This window comes from Talpa occidentalis, unplaced genomic scaffold (genome assembly GCF_014898055.3).
Source record: "Talpa occidentalis isolate TD23 unplaced genomic scaffold, MPIMG_talOcc4v2.1 talOcc4.1313, whole genome shotgun sequence".
Taxonomy (NCBI): Eukaryota; Metazoa; Chordata; class Mammalia; order Eulipotyphla; family Talpidae; genus Talpa; species Talpa occidentalis.
Window position 1 is genome coordinate 2,074 of NW_023601338.1, and position 18,789 is coordinate 20,862.

Consider the following 18,789-nt stretch of genomic DNA (forward strand, 5'->3'; position numbering starts at 1 on the left):
AAAGAAAAGAAAAATACTGGACAGTCTCACTCATAGCAGGACTTTAGAAAACCTAAAAAAGGGACCAGGAAAAAACTGATTAAATACAAAGTAAAATCAAATCAACAAGCAACTATAAACCAGAGACAAACTATGGGGGGGGGGGATGGGTGGGGAGAGGAAGGACTAATGTTAAAATAAGGGAGGTGTACAATTGTATGGGGAATATAACCAAAATGAAAATGCATACATTGTGCAAAAATGAAAAATGATGTAAGAATATATAAAATAAATATTAAAAAAAAAGAAATAGTTTTAATCTTACAGAATCATGTTAAAAGCCTTTTTCTGCTTAATAATTTGTGTGTTTGTGTTTCTTTAATATTAGGAACAACAAAGCCATATCCTGCTGATATAGTAGTTCAGTTCAAGGACATATATGCACTGATGGGCCAAAATGTGACTTTAGAGTGTTTTGCCCTTGGCAAGTAAGTATACTGACATTTTTCATTAACATAATAGAAGTGCATTAATTTTTTTGTACAATTTTAGGAAATAAGTGATGTGAATGTGTATACAATAGAAGCATAAGTGATTGCTTTGTAAGCATTGTAGACCCTTAACTCTTATTATCTCCTATTTAAAGTCCAGTTCCTGATATCCGGTGGCGGAAAGTTCTAGAACCAATGCCAAGCACTGCTGAGCTTAGCACCTCTGGGGCTGTCCTCAAGATCTTCAATATTCAGTTAGAAGATGAAGGGGTATATGAATGTGAGGCTGAGAACATTAGAGGAAAGGACAAACACCAAGCAAGAATTTGTTCAAGGTGGGTTTTTAGTTTAATATAAATTTCATGAATATCTTATTTATAGACATTCCATACTTAAAAAATTAGGATATAAAGATTAACAGTTGAAAAACGGTGATGTATAGAATGTTATACAAAAGGATGAAATATTTGTGTTATATTTAATTAAGTCATAAATATTAATTATAGAAGTTATGCACTTGTTAGTATCATAGTAATACCAATATATTGAAAAGATGTTCCTGATAATTTCAGAACATACAATTGATACAGTTTTTTACTACCTTCTTCCTCTTTTTGAATAGCTATCATTTGTAGAAGAACCTATGCATTCTGACTTAATTTATGCCTTTAATATGCAAGCACCAGATTACCTGGAAAGCTTATTAAAATGTAGATTGCTGGTTCTGGGTCCTCAGAGTTTCAGATTTAGAAGGTCTGTTTAGAAGTTTCTAGGAAATGCAATTATACAAATTAGTTTAGGAGTCACACTTTTAGGAAGTTTGGTTTAAGGGAACATTTTTTTTAACACTTCTTTTTTTTTTTTAATTAAAGATTTTTTTCTTTTGGGATAGAAGAACTAGGGTGTAGGCCAGAGGTACAGGGGGTGAGAAGATTCAGCAGAGACATAGTGGGGAGCAGAACAGGCAGATTTACTGAAATACACTGTTGAGGGGAGCAGTGGATGAGACAGGAGAGGTCTGCTGCTCCATGTGGGTCAGCTCCCTGGCTGGGGAATGAACTCAGGCAACAGTGGTGATAGTGCTGAGACTTAACCCCTAGGCCACCAGGGAGGCCCTCTTTGACACAATTTTTATGGCACAAGTGTTTTGTTATCACACATCAAAATAAACTTATATTTGGGAGGATCAAATGTTGTCTTTGAAGAAACACTTGAACATTTTCAGGCTGAAATGATCATTTTAATACTCCACAGTTGGAAACTTGTCTGTCCCATTGAAGATACACCTGAGTCTTTGACAAGATCATTGAGTGGATAGTCATGTATTGGGTATTTGCTCAGTGGTAGACACCATGCTAGGAGCAAGGATAGGTAAAGGAAGTACTTTCTCTGACCTTGAGGTACATACTGTATTCATATCATATGTAAGACCCCCAGGAAACTGTATCCCAGGTTCTTAAAAGAGTGAATTCTGTACTAATTTCTAATTCTTTAAAGGAATCAAGGTGACAGCTGATATTTATAGGTGTTAATTTAAGGGAACTTTTTCTCTTTTCTAATGAGGCACTCCAAGTTTTATCTTTTGATCTAATCAAACAAGCAGAAAGCTACATAATTAAACCATATACAGAATATATCAAGCTGATTCAATAATTTATTCAATTATATCTTCTCATTATATTTTCGAAAGTGGCATCTCTGTGTGATCTGTGTGAAGTTATGGCAGGAAAGCAGTGATACTCCTGTGTTGTGTGTTGACTTGATTGTATAAAAAATAAAACTTCTATCAATTAATAGTTATTCAGCTTTTAAAATTGTCTTCCTATGTTACAGAGAAAATGCAATAACTGAAAAATATACTGAAGCAGGCTGTATGTATTATAAAAATATTTATCACTCTATTATGTATATAACATAATGTTGATAAAGTTCAGTGAGATTATACAAATGTTTTATGTTCTATTTATTTATACACATTGAATATTCTCTAACAAGATATATAAATTACTTTTGCCATAGTGAATATAATAAAAGTTTTCATTTTCAAAGAAAATTAAATGAAATACTACCTTCCACTCAAGATTTTCTTCTTCTACTTATTTTGTTACATATTTATTTATCTACAACTATTTGGACTTACTCAAACAATTTAAATATTCATGAAGATGATCTGATTATTAATTTGCATCTTATTGAAGAATATTTTTTTCTTTTAGGGAATTCCTAGCATTTTCTCCTCTCTTAGCAAGTTCTACTAGATTAGATCAACTGATGAGGTTGAAATCAATTTAATTGACTCATAGATTTTTATCAATGATAGCTACTATGTAATTTCCAGTAGTGAATGGATATTTAAGTTATCAAGTCCTTTTTCTAGTTCTGCAATAAGATATTACAGTGGCCACTAGCCAAGAGATCCATTAAGAGGCAACATATACCCGAGGGAGTGGAAGAGATTACAACTTTATCCAAACAGAGAAAAGAGAGTATCATAGTAAATGGAGATAATTCTTTAGAACTTTAGTGGTCATTTTGAAAGACTTAGAAAAATGACAAATAATTGTAGTGCTGTTCATGAATTTACCTCCCAAAAAATGGTCCACCAATAGAAAAAAAAAAAGATTTGAATTATAGTTACCACATGCTGTTATAATGCAGGATAAAATTTACCTATAGAAATGCAATCCAGTGGCTCTAATCTTGGTTTTCGGACATAAAAAATATCTGGTATACTCTTCAGGACCCCAACTACAGGTAATGTTTGTACCCTTGAAATTGTGACTTGTGTTGGAACTTGCATTTTACATATACAATGTTCTTTCTTGTTTAGCGTATCCAGAGTGGGTAGAACACATCAATGACACTGAAGTGGATATAGGGAGTGACCTCTACTGGCCTTGTGTGGCCACAGGGAAGCCCATCCCCAGCATCCGATGGCTGAAAAATGGATATGCGGTATGTGTCATTCAAGTGCTTTATACAATAATTCTGGAGTCCATAATCAGGCAACATCCCCAGGTGGTCCTGGGATAAATTTAGAAAGAGTGGGAATAGAGTAAGGACACCTAGAACCCTGAAACACCATGTCTACTAAATACAGCAAACGAGAATGAACATAAAGTTGCTTCTTTCAGCCTAAACAACTTACTGTAATCTGATGTCTCCGTTCTCTCTCACGCTTCCTCCTTATTTTTTTCCTTTTTTCCACTTTTTTTAAAAAAAGATTTATCTATTTATGCATACAAGAACTGGAGTACAGGCCAGGTGTGTGGGTGAGAGGATCCACCAGAGAAAGAGTGGGGAACAGAACAGGCAGACTGATGGAAAAACACTGCTGAGGGGAACAGTAGGTGAGGCAGGAGAGGTCTGCCACACCATGTGGGTTCTTCCCTGGCCGGACGGGGATCAAACTCACGCTGCGGTGGCAGCGGATAGCTTCAGATTGTGTACCAACCCCTTGCGCCAGCAGGGAGGCACCCTTTTTCCACATTTTACCCTCTTCCTGCTCATCCAACTCCACTACGTGATACTGTCCTCTTTTTCTTGCCACTCTTCTCCTGAACCCACAGAAATAGAGGTAAGAGCCAGGCTCCTATCTTTGGCCCTAGGGACAAGTAGCAATAGTGGGGCCTTCTCACTGTAATCTCCTAGCTGGGCAGGAGGGAGAAGGTGAACTCTCAGCTCTGTGGGATGTATCAGACAAGAGTAAGTGGTGCCACTCCCCCTGCCATGAACACCCCAACTCCACTCGACTTAGGAGTTAACAGTGGTGGCACAAATAATGTAAATAAAAGACAACCAAGCCTACACTGAAATGGAGGCATTTCTACTCAAGTTTTTTAAGGGAATGTGTCTTATTTGGTGTTCTTTTCAGTATCATAAAGGAGAATTGAGACTATATGATGTGACTTTTGACAATGCTGGAATGTACCAGTGCATAGCTGAAAACACTCATGGAGCCATTTATGCCAACGCGGAGCTGAAGATCTTAGGTCAGTATCATTTCTAGTTTCTGTTAACAGTCAACAAAGAAGGCAAATAGAGTCATTATAGATCATGTTTGTGTTGACATTATTTTCTTGATTTGTTAAAGTTAAAACTTTTAAAACATCATTTGAAATACATTATTGTTCTTCCTCTCATTAAAGAACAGTAAATAAATGTGAGGTAGTAGGTAGTACAATAGCTAAAATTGAAAAAAACAACAATAAGCTAAGCTCACACATTGCAGTTATTTTAAGTCTTGTCCTTTCTTGTGTCTGGGCTGCTGAACACGGCTTGAAAATCCAATAATGCTGGCTGACTCCCCCACGATGTGTGAGATCCAGTCTCAGAGGAGTCTGTAAGCAGCTGCTTTTTCATTGCCGGGTTTCATCCCCTACCATTGCTATTCAGAAAACCTTCTGGACATGCCTCAAGCTCCTTATTCCACTGTAACTTCTACGTTCATATTGCTTTTGTCCTTCTCCATGAAAATTGAAACTTACTAAAAGAAACAATTTCAACTTTCCATCTCTCAGATGGTAGCTTCGCCCCTTTGGCTCCTCAGCCAAGCACATCCACCAAATGTCTGAACCTGCGTCTCTCAAACTTCTAATACTGCTTCATCCTTGACCTCTCCTTCCCTGCCTTTGGTGACTCAGTGCTCTCCATAGCTTCCCGACGATGTCTTCTCAGCTGCCTTCCTCCAGTGTCATCTTCTCCCCTTCCTCAGATCAGCTAGCAATGCTGGGAGATATCCACTCCTCAAATTACTTTCCATTTTCTACCTCATTCTTCCATGTATTTCTATATTATTATTGCCTGGATATTATTTTTAAATTAAAAAAAAACTGAATTTTTTTTTCCTATTCCATTAACTATTAATCATCCTGCCATTTCGGTCTCTGGCTCAGATTTTTATCCTCAGCTTCAAACTCAGTATAAAAACTTTCTATTCAGTAGTAGAAACATTCCTCTGGTAACCTCACAACCCCAAATGTAGCATGTTTGAAATGACTTCCCTCTCTCTCATTAATATCTTACACCAAAATATCCTCTGTTCTAAAGAAAGAAATCCTCCCACATTACGTCTACTAAATTTCTCAAATTTTATCTCATAAAAATCTATTTTCATTTTCTTATTTTCATTATACCTACTTTAATTATAGTCTTGCTCTTTTTTGTCATTTTTATGTTATTTGAACTGTCACCAGGATTTGGCATATTACAAGTAATGAATCCAGGTAGTCAGACTTTCTCTTCTAGAAATGATTACTAGAATGATAAAGCAAAGATTCAGGGTAGGCTATTTCATTATTGTTGCACCAAAGGGAAGTTTCTTTAGAACATTGTTATCACAATTGAGTGACATTAAAAGCACATATAAAGAAATGAGATCATTGTAGAAAAGTATTAAAGAAGATCTTTAAAAAGAGCTGAAGCCTTCTTATTCTTCTTATTTTTTAATTTCCCTTGTCCCATTGTTATGCCAAGGATCATATTCTATTTCTTTCTCCCTGAAGTCAGAATTCCTTGCAAATATATTTAATCTAGTTTATTTGGGCATCAAGAAAGCATTCATGCTTAGACTTCATAAATTTCTTGTTTACTAAAATACATTAGAAAGTAATGTGAAAATTCAGCAGCTTAGACTGAAGAATCTTTCTATATGCCCATCTAAATTCATTCAAATATTCGATGACTGCTAATGTAGTCATTACACAAATCATTTAAGTGGTTTTAGGCTCTGAATGATGTTCCTGAACATCTTTATATTTGTTTCAACCTATTTTTGTTCGTTAACTTTTTGAACAGTGCTGTCTTTTCCTGACTTATTTGATTTACTCATTCATCCACCAATTTTTTGAGTACTTATTTTACAACAAATACTAATTTTTAAATAGGAGCAGTGCAGAGCAACCAAGTCAAAAAATGCATGCCTCTTCTTAGTTGAGGTAATTGTCTCCATAATTACTTCCTGTTTCCAGAAAGTCTGAGGGCATGGTCTAGAATCTATCACTAGATATTCAAATAATCTCTAATTATGAAGACATTTAAATCACACAATTTTTTTTTCATTTAAACTTAACTGATTCAAGAAAAATTCTCCTTTTCTAGATGAATTAAGATTTAAAAATATAATCCTATTGAACTGTCTCAGCTTTCTTACAGTGTCACCTCGATATACTTACGGAACTCATATAAAATATCATCCTTTTTATTAGGAATAAAGCATAAGTTATTTGATTGTTTATTGCCAATTATCAAAATTTCAACTGAAGAAACAATGGGATAAACTAGAACCTTCTGTATAAAGTGTTTCTCAGAGCAGTAGCAGCAATAGCAATACCTGCTTGTTAGACATGTCAAATATAAGACCCACCCCAGACCTACTGAATCAATATTTTAATAAGACCCTCAGTTGAATTTGATGCACAGACAAAGCATGAGACTCATTGCACTAGATGATAGTGTCAAACACTAGGTGAAGACATACTTAATGTAGGCTGCAGAAAGGACACAGTTACAGATAACTGGAAAGTGCAGAAAGAGTAGGTGGACTCCCTCTGGAGTCTGATAATTGACAGAAGATTGAGAACCACCATACATGTCATCAATGGAGGAAACTTTTGTAAGACTCTATGTCCTGCTTTCATAATTATTGTTCGGTACTTTGAGGTAAGGATGAACTCCAAGTGGTTCAGGTGGTCCTCAATTAATTGAATGCATCCATCATCCCATGGCTGTTGGTAGGTAGGTTTTGAAGAAAAGATCTCTCTTTATTTTTTCAAGATGTCTGCACACAGTTGGCCTTCAGTGAATGTTTGTGTAATGAAAGATGTCCTATTATGTAATAAAAAAAGCATGCTGGTGAATCAGAAGAAACTAGATTCAAATGTGAATCCCACCTGATTCTTCCTGGGACAGCTTTGGCAAATTATGTAATCTTAATAGGCATTGAGTCTCTCATTGGAAAAATGTAAGCAGTTTAAAGTGTGGTTGAAAATACTGCTGATGACCATGTCAATGTTAATATTAGTGCTCAATCCCTCTAGCCTTTCATTTCCATTGTGCAATTGAGTCAAAACAATTTAGTTGGATGTCACTTTCAAGGTAAATATTTATACTGAATTTGGTTGTAACTAAAGTCTGTAATAATTAATACAGTTATCATCAAGAAATGAACATTTAAACTGGAGTGATTTTTATAAGTAAAACATTTCAATAAAATTAAATAAAAGAATGAAGGTGATAGGTGTGGAATATCTTTTGATCATAGCTAATAATATTTAGTGAGATTAATCTTTCCCATTGATTATTAATCAAATGAGAATAAAGCATTCTATAGTACAGAAGAAATTTTTTTGTAGCAAAAGAGAAAAAATAATCATTTTTTCCTTTTAGCTTTGGCTCCGACTTTTGAAATGAATCCTATGAAGAAAAAGATCCTGGCTGCCAAAGGAGGAAGGGTAATAATTGAATGCAAACCCAAAGCTGCACCTAAACCCAAATTTTCATGGAGTAAAGGGACAGAATGGCTTGTCAATAGCAGCAGGTCAGTTCAGAAATTAGAAATCCAATTAAAATTCTATTTTTCAGTAGTTTATTTTGTAGAGGACTTGCTTTCATATTGATAATGTAAATGTTTTTTATGACTTTGCTCCACAGAAGAATCTGTAGTTCTAAGATGAACAGAAATACTTGCCCTTCACTGTCAGCATCTGTTATAATCAGGATTCAGATTCAGGCTCATGTAATTTATAAGTAATTTAGAAAATTGAAGCTCAGAGATTTTTGGTAAATTGCCCAAGGCCACAAAAAAATAAACAATGGAAAATAAAATGAAATCTCTCTGATTTATTTTTCCCTAATGAGGACATTCACTTTTGGTTTAATTTTATGGATTTGGCCTATTATATATTCCAATATGAAATGAGTCCTCAATGGGATAAATGAAGAGGTGATTTAAAAGTACAAATCATCTCTTCCCATCTTCTTAAGTTAACATAAAATTCTCATCTTCCTCGCAAGTAGACCAGTCTTTTATGACTGGTACAAAGCAAAAACATGCTATTTGCATAGGTTATTTGTATAAAAAGCACACTGTATAGTTTGTACAAGTTTTCTATAAAAAGTAATATTTTGGCCTCCCTAGTGGCCTAGGGGTTAAGCTTCAGCACTGTCACCTCTACAGCCTGAGTTCAATTCCTGGCCAGGGGGCACAGCCGACCTCTCCGGTCTCACCTGCTACTCCCCTCAGCAGTGGATTTCAGTAGATTTGACTGTTCTGCTCCCCACTCTGTCTCTGGTGACTCCTCTCACCCCCCGCTCCTCTGGTTTACACCCCAGTTCTTCCATGCAAAATTAAAGAAAAATAAATTAAAAAAATGAAAAATAAGAAGTAATAGTTTGAGCATAAAAGTGTGAGGAGAAAAAAGCTAACATGGCAAATAGGAGCAGTGTGACAGAAGGTTGGGGAGTAGAGGCTATTTCAGGCAGTGATAGCAGCACATGCAGAGGTCCTAAGTGGGAGAGTCTGGGTGTTAAGGAACTGCATGAGGAGTCTCAACATGGCTTCTCTTAAACAAAAATGGAGAGAGTTTTCAGAGATGAGACCTAGTAATTCACATTGTCAATAATAGCATTTTCTATGCAAAGTAATAGGAAATTACCTTGATGCTTAAATAAGGGAGGAATAAGATAATTTTAATTTTTGAACGTATTCTGTAAAAAGTGAAGAAAATAAGATTTTTTTTTAAATTAAAAATTATTTCAGGGGCCTCCCTAGTTGCCTAGGGGTTAAGTCTCAGTGCTATCATGGCTATGGCCTGAGTTTGATCTCTGGCCAGGGAGTTGACTCACATAGGGTGCAGCAGACCTCTTCTGTCTTGTCTGCTGCTCCCTCAGCAGTGGATTCAGTAGATCCGCCTGTTCTTCTCCCCACTCTATCTCTGGTGAATTCTCTCACCACCCTCCCACCCCCCACATCTCTGGTCTAGACCCTAGTTCTTCAATGCATAAATATTAAAAAAAATTGTGCTCTGATTCTAATGAAGACCAAAATCATGAACTTCTACAAACAAGGATTTCTCAAACCGTGGATTGGGTTTCCTAAAATATCAACACATGTTCAGAAAAAGAAAAAAAGCCTCATTCCTAAAATCTATATTGTAATCCTGTTGTAATACTTTAAAGTCTTTGAATCAAATCATATTACTTCGTGGTGAAAGAGTCTGCCCTACTTTTTCTTCATTAGTAGCTTGAATTAGTTAAGTACCAATTTATAACAAATGTAGTGTTTTATGAGGTATGTTTGAATATTATAAAATAATGTGGATAAAACATTTGAATAAATTTTTTAGAGAAAACATTTCTATTGAAAAATATATTCAAGAAGTAACTGTTTTTTAAAATGTTGTTTTTTAGCACATTATTAGAGTTTATAAGACATTAATTTGGCATTTCCTCAGGAAGGCAAGCTGCTGTACAGACCTTGGTTATATCATGTAGTTTCTACTGCACAGAGAGGCAGAAGCCCCAAAATTTAGGAGTGAGATGCTACTTATTACTGTCTTTTTTTTTTAAGATTTATTCATTTTTTTATACAAGCACTGGGTACAGTCAGAAGCGCGGGAGGGTGAGAGAATTCACCAGAGCCAGAGCGGGGAGCAGAGCAGGCAGACTGAGGAAATACACTGCAGAGGGGAGCAGCGGGAGGCAGGAGAGGTGTGCGTTCCATGTGGGACCCTCACCGGCAGCTGGGGATGGAACCGGTGCTGCCAGCACTCAACCACTGCACCACTGGGAAGGCCCTTATTACAGTCTTTACTGAGATAACATTGCTCTTCACGTGTCTGCTGTCACACCTGGTTGCCACCAATGCCCAAATCATCCTTTGCTTTCTGTGTCTCCCTCTCCTTTTCTCAGTTCTGCAGTCAGGTTTTGAGCATTTGTTTAGGTTTGTTTTTGTCTGTTCCTTTGCTTTATTTCTTTCTGTTCCACATGTGAGTGAAGTCATCTGGTATTTGTCTTTCTCCTTCTGACTTAATTCACTTAACATTACCCCCTTAAGTTCCATTCATGTTGGACCGAATGACAAGAGTAGTTTTCCTAATACCTAATACCCATGGTGAATATGTACACCGTCTTCTTAATCCACACAGGTGTCACTGTGTACTTGGGCTGTTTTCTTACCTTGGCTATGCAAATAGTGATGCAATGAACCCTGGAGTGCACATATCCCTTCAAGTTTGTGTTTTTTGTATTTTTTGGGTAGATACCTAGGAGAGGGATTCCTGAATCATGTGGCAAATCTATGTTTAAAGTTCTCAGGAACCTCTGTATTGTTTTCCACAAAAGTTGAACCTTTTTCCACCAATACTGTATGAAGTTTCCTCTTTTTCCTATACCTTTGCCAGTACTTTTTTTTTTTGATATGTGCCATTATCACTGGTGTAAGATGATATCTCATAGTGGTTTAGATTTACATTTCCCTGATGATAAGTGATAATGAGTATTTTCCCATGTGCCTGTTGCCATCTGCATTTCCTCTTTGGAGAAGTGTTTACTCTTCTGCCCATTTCTTCATTGGGTTATTTTTGTTGTTGTTCTTGTTGTTGAGTTATATGAGTTGTTTATAGATCTTGGATATTAGCCACTTGTTGATATATGATGAGCAAATATTTTTTCCCATCCTATATGTCCTTTTATTTTAATGATCATTATTTTCACTGTATAGAAGCTTTTAATTTGGGGTAGTTTCATTTGTTTTTGCTTTTGTTTGCCTTGCAAACAAATTGAGTCCCCAAAGATATCACTGAAGCAAGCATTGTGTTTTGTGTGTTTTCTTGGATGTATTTTGTGGTTTCAGATCTTATGTCCAAGTTTTTGATCCATTTTGAATTACTATATAACTGTTTTTAAACACAATTATAATCTCATTCTGATGAATATAATTATAGAATTTGGTTCCACATAGCAAAGTTATTTCTGTGCCTAATTAGTGGCTTGTGAAATGTTATAATGCAGCTGTAGAGAGAAGACATGAATCTTGATAAGTTGCAATTATGTTCTATCTTATGATTTCTTTTGGGGCTAAAATGATATAGATCACCAACAGAATTTCTTTGTAGTTGTTAAACTATATCCAATGGATTGCTGTAAGTTCTGAATTGATCTTTATCCTTAGCATTTTTTCTAATGGTATCTCCAGGATGCTTTTTTATTTCAGAGTTGTTATGCTTGGACAATTAACAGATAAGATGGAAGTTACTCTGGAGCAATTTTGCTAACAATAGTGACTAATTTATTAAAGACCAGCTTGTCCTAGCTAATATTCTATGCCCATCTATATCATATTATCTGAAGATAAAGATGAGGTCCTGAATGTTTAAGTTTTTGAGTTTGACTTAAGAATAGGACTGATATAAAAGAATATCAACTTCCTAAAATATTCTTATTAAAATATTCAAGTCCTTAAATACTAAAATATTCTTATTTATCAAAGTTTACTGATTTGCCATTCATTCATATAACATTGTGTGTGTATGTGTGTGTGTGTGTAGAACTGGGGTGTAGGCCAGAGGTGTGTAGGCCAGAGGTGAGAAGATTCACTAGAGACAGAGTGGGGAGGAGAAGGCAGATCCACTGAAATCCACTGCTGAGGGCAGCAATGGGCAAGACAGGAGAGGTCTGCTGCACCATGTGGGTCAGCTCCCTGGCTGGGGATCAAACTAAGGCCACAGCAGTGATAGCACTGAAACTTAATCCTTAAGCCACTAGGGGGGGCCATTTAACTCCATAATTCTACACTTTTGAGAGTGTAACTTTGCCTGTGACTGTGCATGTGCTCCCTGCCCCTCCCACAGAGCTCCAGTGCCAACACACATTAATGTTGTTCCTACCTCCTTCCCCCTCTGATAACCACTATATTTTCCACAGAGTCTCAGTTATCTTTGTTGTGTTTTACCAATTAAAAATGACTTTTAGTGTGAGGGGATAAGTATTTGAAAGTATAGGTGAGATGAATGACACAGATGATAAAGATTACTTGCCATCTAATACATGTGAGAAAACTGTCAGTTTAAATTCTCAAAAGAATAGTTGTTGGACCTCCCTGGTGTCGCAGGGGAGTTAAGTCTCAGCACTATGAAGCTATTGCCAGCCACTGCAGCATGAGTTCAATCCCTGGCTGGCCAGGGAGTTTACCCACATGTTGCAACAGACCTCTCCCTCCTGCCCACTGCTCCCCGCAGCAGTGGATTTCAGTAGATCCGCCTGTTCTGCTGCCCCTCTCTGTCTAGTTGCTATTACTATGCAAATCTGATTCCAGGTGAGGGAGAGAGGGAAAGAAGAAGGCCAGGGGGGAGCAACTTGGACTGCAGTGCAGTTTCAAGAGTAGGGCCGGCTGCTGGTCTTTAAGCCAGAAATGCCTGTTAGAGGTATCTGTTGTCTTCCAAGAACAGAGCTGTCGTAAAAGTCTTTCTGGGCTCAGTCAGTGATGGATGGAGAGCAAACTGTGGGGAGTACGGGCTTGACTCAAACACAGTGATGAATTTCTTAGTGCAGCAACTAAGGTAGTGGATCAATTACATTCCTCACAGTTGAAGAACTTAAAGGCACATTGTCAGAGCATCCACAGTATCAAATAACTACTTGTATGGTCACATTATTTTGATACTGCATTTCTTCTTCAAGAAACAAAGAAGTATTCAGAAGTGAGCTTGAAATGGAATCAATGCTTAAAAGGGGGAAAGAAAATCTTGAAATATATTGTTGGTGGAATTTGGGGTATTTTCTTACATAGATATTCACTAGTAAGGTAGATAAAATACTTTTATTTTTCAATATCTCCCCTTAAAATGGAATATAATGAGAATTGTTTGCACTTGCTATAGAAAGTTTTGGAGGTAATGTAAGGATTAGAAATTAAACATTTAAAGAAAATAAAAACCCAATGAGAGGCGAGCCAATATTGAATCGAAGTGTGAGACATATGTAAAATAGTTATATAATAAATATATGTTCCCCATATGTCATATATAATTGACTTGCAGGTAATGAGTTTCTGTCTCTAGCCTCTAGGAAAGAAACAGACAGGGGGGTGGATTTAGGTTCTATCCAAAGAAAAATTTCCTAAATATTAATGTTACAGAAACTGTTGCTAAGAGTGGTTTATAATATCTTTCTTTGAGTTCTCCAAAATAAAGTTAGTTGGTATTTCTCTGTATCTGTGGAAATGACAGTATGATCCAACTTCAAATTCTGAACTGACGTCCTGAGATCACATTTCTGGAAGACCTGGGCTCATTTCTTTCAGGCTGCCGACTAGTTGGAAATGACCCACAGTGGCTTCTATGTCATTTTATGAAAAACCACTTGCTTCCCTTTAACTCTATCTAATTCGTTTTTTCAAAAGAATAACGGTTGAATGCTACTCCGTGATTGGTGTCTCATTACTTAATGTGTTCCTGGCACATAAACTTATTTTCTAATGAACAGTTGAGTTAATAGGTATGTGACTTGTTGGGGAGATGGGCACAAGCTGATACAAATTCCTGACATCAGGATGCTACCATATCATGGAAAGAAAAGCTAATAAGTAAAACTGAAGTATGTCAGATGACATGCGTATTAGGAAAAACTCTCTGGGAAAGAGGACAGGACAGCAGGAATGCTCTGTGTGTGTGCATCTCTGCATTCACTTGTGTCTCGTTACAATGTGTGGTGGTGGGATGAGAAAGGATTACTCAGAGTCCATGTGCAGAACAATGAAAACCTAGAGAACTACACCACGAAGATCCAGTCCCACTTAAAGGGCAGCCTAATTTTTATGTAGAATAAGACAGAAAACGAGAAAGTCTCCCTGGTGGCGTAAGGGATTAAACACAGCACTGCGAAGCTATCTGCAGCCTCTGCAGCATGAGTTTGATCCCCGGCCAGTCAGATAACTACCCACATGATGCAGCAGACCTCTTCTGACTTGCCCGCTGCTCCCCACAGCAGTGTATTTCAGTAGATCTGCCTGTTCTGTTCCCCACTCTGTCTACAGTGAATCCTCTCACCCTCACACGTCTGGCCTGTATCCCAGTTCTTGCATGCATGCATAAATAAATCCTTAGATTAAAAAAATAGATTAAACAAAGAAAGAAAACAAAAGAGATCAAAGAAGCAAGCAGGCAAATGGGGAATGCACAAGTGTGTGGGGGACCCGAACCAGCTGGCCCCAGCCAAGACTGGGAAATCAGAGAGTCAAGGGAAGCCTTAGTGTTTTTGCTGCTCTAACCATAACATCTATTGCTGTTTCTGAACATGTTGTTTTCACATGTATAGATCCTTACACCAGGACTTTTGCCATGAGAGGCTCCTTTTCTCAAACTTTTTCTGTTTTTGCACACTGAGAGGCACAGAGAAGTAATAATTAAGGCAAAGACACAGAATAGTTGAGGCACAGAATAATCCAGCCCCCCCACACACACTTGTATGTAATTCTAACTAGAATGAGAAAGCAAAGATTTACCCAAGGTGCCAATTTCTTACTCGATAGAATTGTTTCTGAATTTGAAAGTATGTAGGGGATGATGAATAAGTACTCTTACTATTCATGTGATGGAAAGTCACAGAGTATTGTGCTGTAGAGTGACATTACTAAGCAAAAGAGTGATATGATGTGACTCTGACACTGATGTCTGGCTGACAGGTGGAGAAGAGACTACAGAGAGGCAACGGTGGAGGCAGGAGTTCAGGTAGAGATGGCTGTAATCCAAAAAAACCCAAAAAACAGAAGGCGGGTTTTCTAAAACAATGTGTAAATGCTGAGAAAGTATGATAGACAAAGGCTAGAATGTTTCACCTTAAAAGGGAATCTTTTTAGTAATTATGTAAAATGCAATGATCTAAAGATTCTGTTCATATTAAGAGATGCAATAAAAAGTGTTTTATTAAATTCATATTGAGAATTGTGCATTTTTTCATTCAATAGAATACTTATTTGGGAAGATGGCAGCTTGGAAATTAGTAACATCACAAGGAATGACGGCGGTATCTATACATGCTTTGCAGAAAATAATAGAGGGAAGGCTAATAGCACTGGGACTCTTGTTATCACAGGTAAGAAGGCATTTGATTAATAATTTAAGTTTGCTGGTGCTAATTTCTAATGTATATGTGACTCAGTGCTATGCTTATTGTTCAGATATGTTCCCATTTCAAATGCGTCCTGGGCAAAGTTCTTACTTGATGAAATCGTTTCTGAATTTGAAAAACATTTTATGCCTTTACACAGAGAAACCAAAATTTATTGATTGTTATGCTTTCACTGTACCAGATGATATAGTTCTCCTATTTTCTTAAATTGTGCTTTACTCCTTTATTTAAAAAATGTGCAGATCCTACACGAATTATCTTGGCCCCGATTAATGCTGATATCACTGTGGGAGAAAACGCCACCATGCAGTGCGCTGCTGCCTTTGACCCCGCCCTGGATCTCACATTTGTCTGGTCCTTCAATGGCTACGTTATCGATTTTAACAAAGAGAATATTCACTATCAGCGGAATTTTATGGTATGTGTTTTAAGTTTCATCTTGTTACCATCACAATGAACCCCTGCACTGAAACTCGTGTTTCTATGATCGTGTTCAGGAGTCTGAAACACAGGCAAAAAGACTGTCTTCATTTTTAAAATATTAATTATAGTACTCCTGAATTTCCTAAAAGTTGGCTACTAGCCCTAACAATTTTGTGTAGGACCTCCTGGAGGCCTAGGGGTTAAGTCTCAGTGCTAGCACCACAATGGCCCACCGCTGTGGCCTGAGTTTCATCTTTGGCCAGGGAACTGACCCACATGGCGCAGCAGATCTCTCCTGTCTCGCCTGCTGCTCTCCTCAGCAGTGGATTTCAGTGGATCCACTTGTTCTGCTCCCCACTCTGTTTCTGGGGAATCCTCTCATTCCCCCCATGTCTGGCCTACACCCCAGCTCTTCGATACAAAATAAAAATCTTTTAAAAAAATTATAAAAAAAGAATTTTAGTGGAGATATTATTAATCAATAATATGGGCTTTTTCATCCATTTCCCCCTTAATTTTAATACAATTTTTATATGTTGTGTGCTGTTCTTCAGTATATCTGTCATCTGGAGAGCCCAGTGCCTTTGCTTTCACTTTATTTTTATTTATTTATTTTGAAACATTTTGTAAAGATTTTAATTATTTATTTATTTTTGCACAGAAAAACTGGGCTGTAGGCCAGATGTGTGGCCTCACACCTCAGAGGGGTGAGAGGATTCCCCAGAGACAAAGTGAAGAGCAGAACAGGCAGATCTACTGAAATCCACTGCTGAGGAGAGCTGTGAGCAAGACAGGAGAGGTCTGCAGTGCCATGTGTGTCAGCTCCCTGCCCGGGGGTGGAACTCAAGCTGTAGGGTGACAGCACTGAGACTCAACCTATAGGCTACCAAGAAGGCTTTCACTTTAAACAACTTGAGAGCATAGCACTAACCTTTGAGATAGTGTTTGTGTAAGATGTTTACACATCACTGGTGCCATGATGAGGCTGGCAAATTTACAGAGTATTTAAAAGACACATGGATCACTGCAGTCTTTTCTCTAGAAGGACATCCATTTAAGGGCCTAAAGGTCTATGTAGACATATGCTTGGTTAACCTTCATTTTAGAAGTCAATTATTAATATAGAAATATTTTTATTAATTCAGTAGACTATTGAAGAATTTTAAATCCTTTAAAATTTCAAGATTGATATGTACATAGTATAGTAATATTATGCTTTCAAATGGTCTAGTTCTTTAGAAAGTTCTTCTAGAACTTTTTTTCTAGATCTCATTTTCTGGAACCAAAAAAACCTTTTGGTTTTTGAAAAGCTAAAAACAAACTTTCAGGCAAGTTGAGGAAGACCAAATTTATCTAAATGGAGACATTTCTTAAATTTGTATTAGATTCTTAGAACACACACTGATGCAATATGAGTGTTATGCCTTCTACAGGTTAACTTTTTCTTTCTCTTCCAGTTTCTTTCTCTTTGATCTGATAGATCTAGCTATTACTGTAAATCCACAGTAAGACTGATAGTATTTCAGTTTCTGAACCAAACCTCTGTTTTGTATACCGCATCTGGGAATTGATGGAGAATTATTTTTACATTATATCACATGATATTTTTTGTTTCTATGTCTGAAACTATTCTGAGAGGCTTAATTATAAATATGTTCAAGATGAGTAGAATTGCCACCAATATCTTTAATCATTTTTCAAATTGTGTTTGTTTTGCAAGAATAGTAACAGCACTCAGTTTTTACTCTTTTTAAGGAAAAAGTGAGCCAACAGAGACCTTAGTTTAAAACAATAGATATTTGGATTTGGTGTTATAAATTGAATAATTTCAAAAATAAGACAATCATAGCTTGTGCACATTGATACGTAATTACTGGAGCGAAGTCTATGTAAATATATTTTGGTGTGTAAGTTGCCCTCAATTAAATTGAAACTTCATATGCAGAGTCTCTTTATGACCTTTAAAATAATAATTACCATTTCTTGGTTTATGTAAATAAACACTTTTAAATGAAGGAAGGGGTGAAGAAAGAAAAATAAATTATGAGATAAAGAAAAAAAGAGTCCAGTATGCCTTAAAATAAGAGAAAAATTAAATAACTAGAATACTAATTAAGAAAAAATAAATTGGATAATAAAAATGCAGAAGACTTTGGTCATCACTTACTCTACCTCTTCTTTTTTTGCAAATGATCATCATGGGCTCTTATAGCTGCCTCTCTGCTACTCCTGAACAGAATCCTAATTGTAGACTCTGGTTTTACCCTCCCAGCTTTCAGCTTATTCCACCAAATAAAAATGATCTGTCAGTGGTAGACTAAATATGCAGCTTAATTAGATGAAATTATCAAATGTACGCTTTTGACACTTTGTAGATAGACAACGAGGATTCAATACATTAAACAATTTTTGAAAATCCAGGAAGCAGTATTTATTTTAAAATTAATTATTAAACTTAATTCTGTCTTTGAACCTAAGAAAAACCTACAAAGCTTTCCCTTGCTTTTTCCTTTTTTTTTAAGGCAGACTTCAAAGTCAGACTTTACCGCTAAATATACTAAACAACACTAGAGTAAAAATGCCATATGTGTTTGATCCACCTTTGAAAGATGGCCCTAATGGATTGTAATTGATTCTCAAAAGGACAGGCTCTTCATACCCAGAGTGTAGTGAGTGCAAACATAATGGAATTAGCAGGTGTTGGGTAGAGTAAATGCAAAATGATATTTTACTTAATTCTGGCAAAATTTCAATAATTGAATACCAGGTT

The 18,789-nt window shown here is 36.6% G+C and overlaps 1 protein-coding gene across 1 annotated transcript; it reads left to right on the plus strand.

The window, feature by feature from the left end:
* Window positions 1–367: 367 nt before the first annotated feature.
* On the plus strand, window positions 368–16,014 carry LOC119243936 (contactin-1-like; the record flags this gene model as incomplete). The annotated part of the gene is made up of 8 exons (XM_037509752.2): window positions 368–467; window positions 626–798; window positions 1,215–1,223; window positions 3,301–3,425; window positions 4,345–4,462; window positions 7,857–8,007; window positions 15,433–15,560; window positions 15,839–16,014. Coding segments are annotated over 8 exons (980 nt in total), but the record flags the coding sequence as incomplete, so codon positions are not given.
* Between the last annotated feature and the right edge of the window lie 2,775 nt (window positions 16,015–18,789).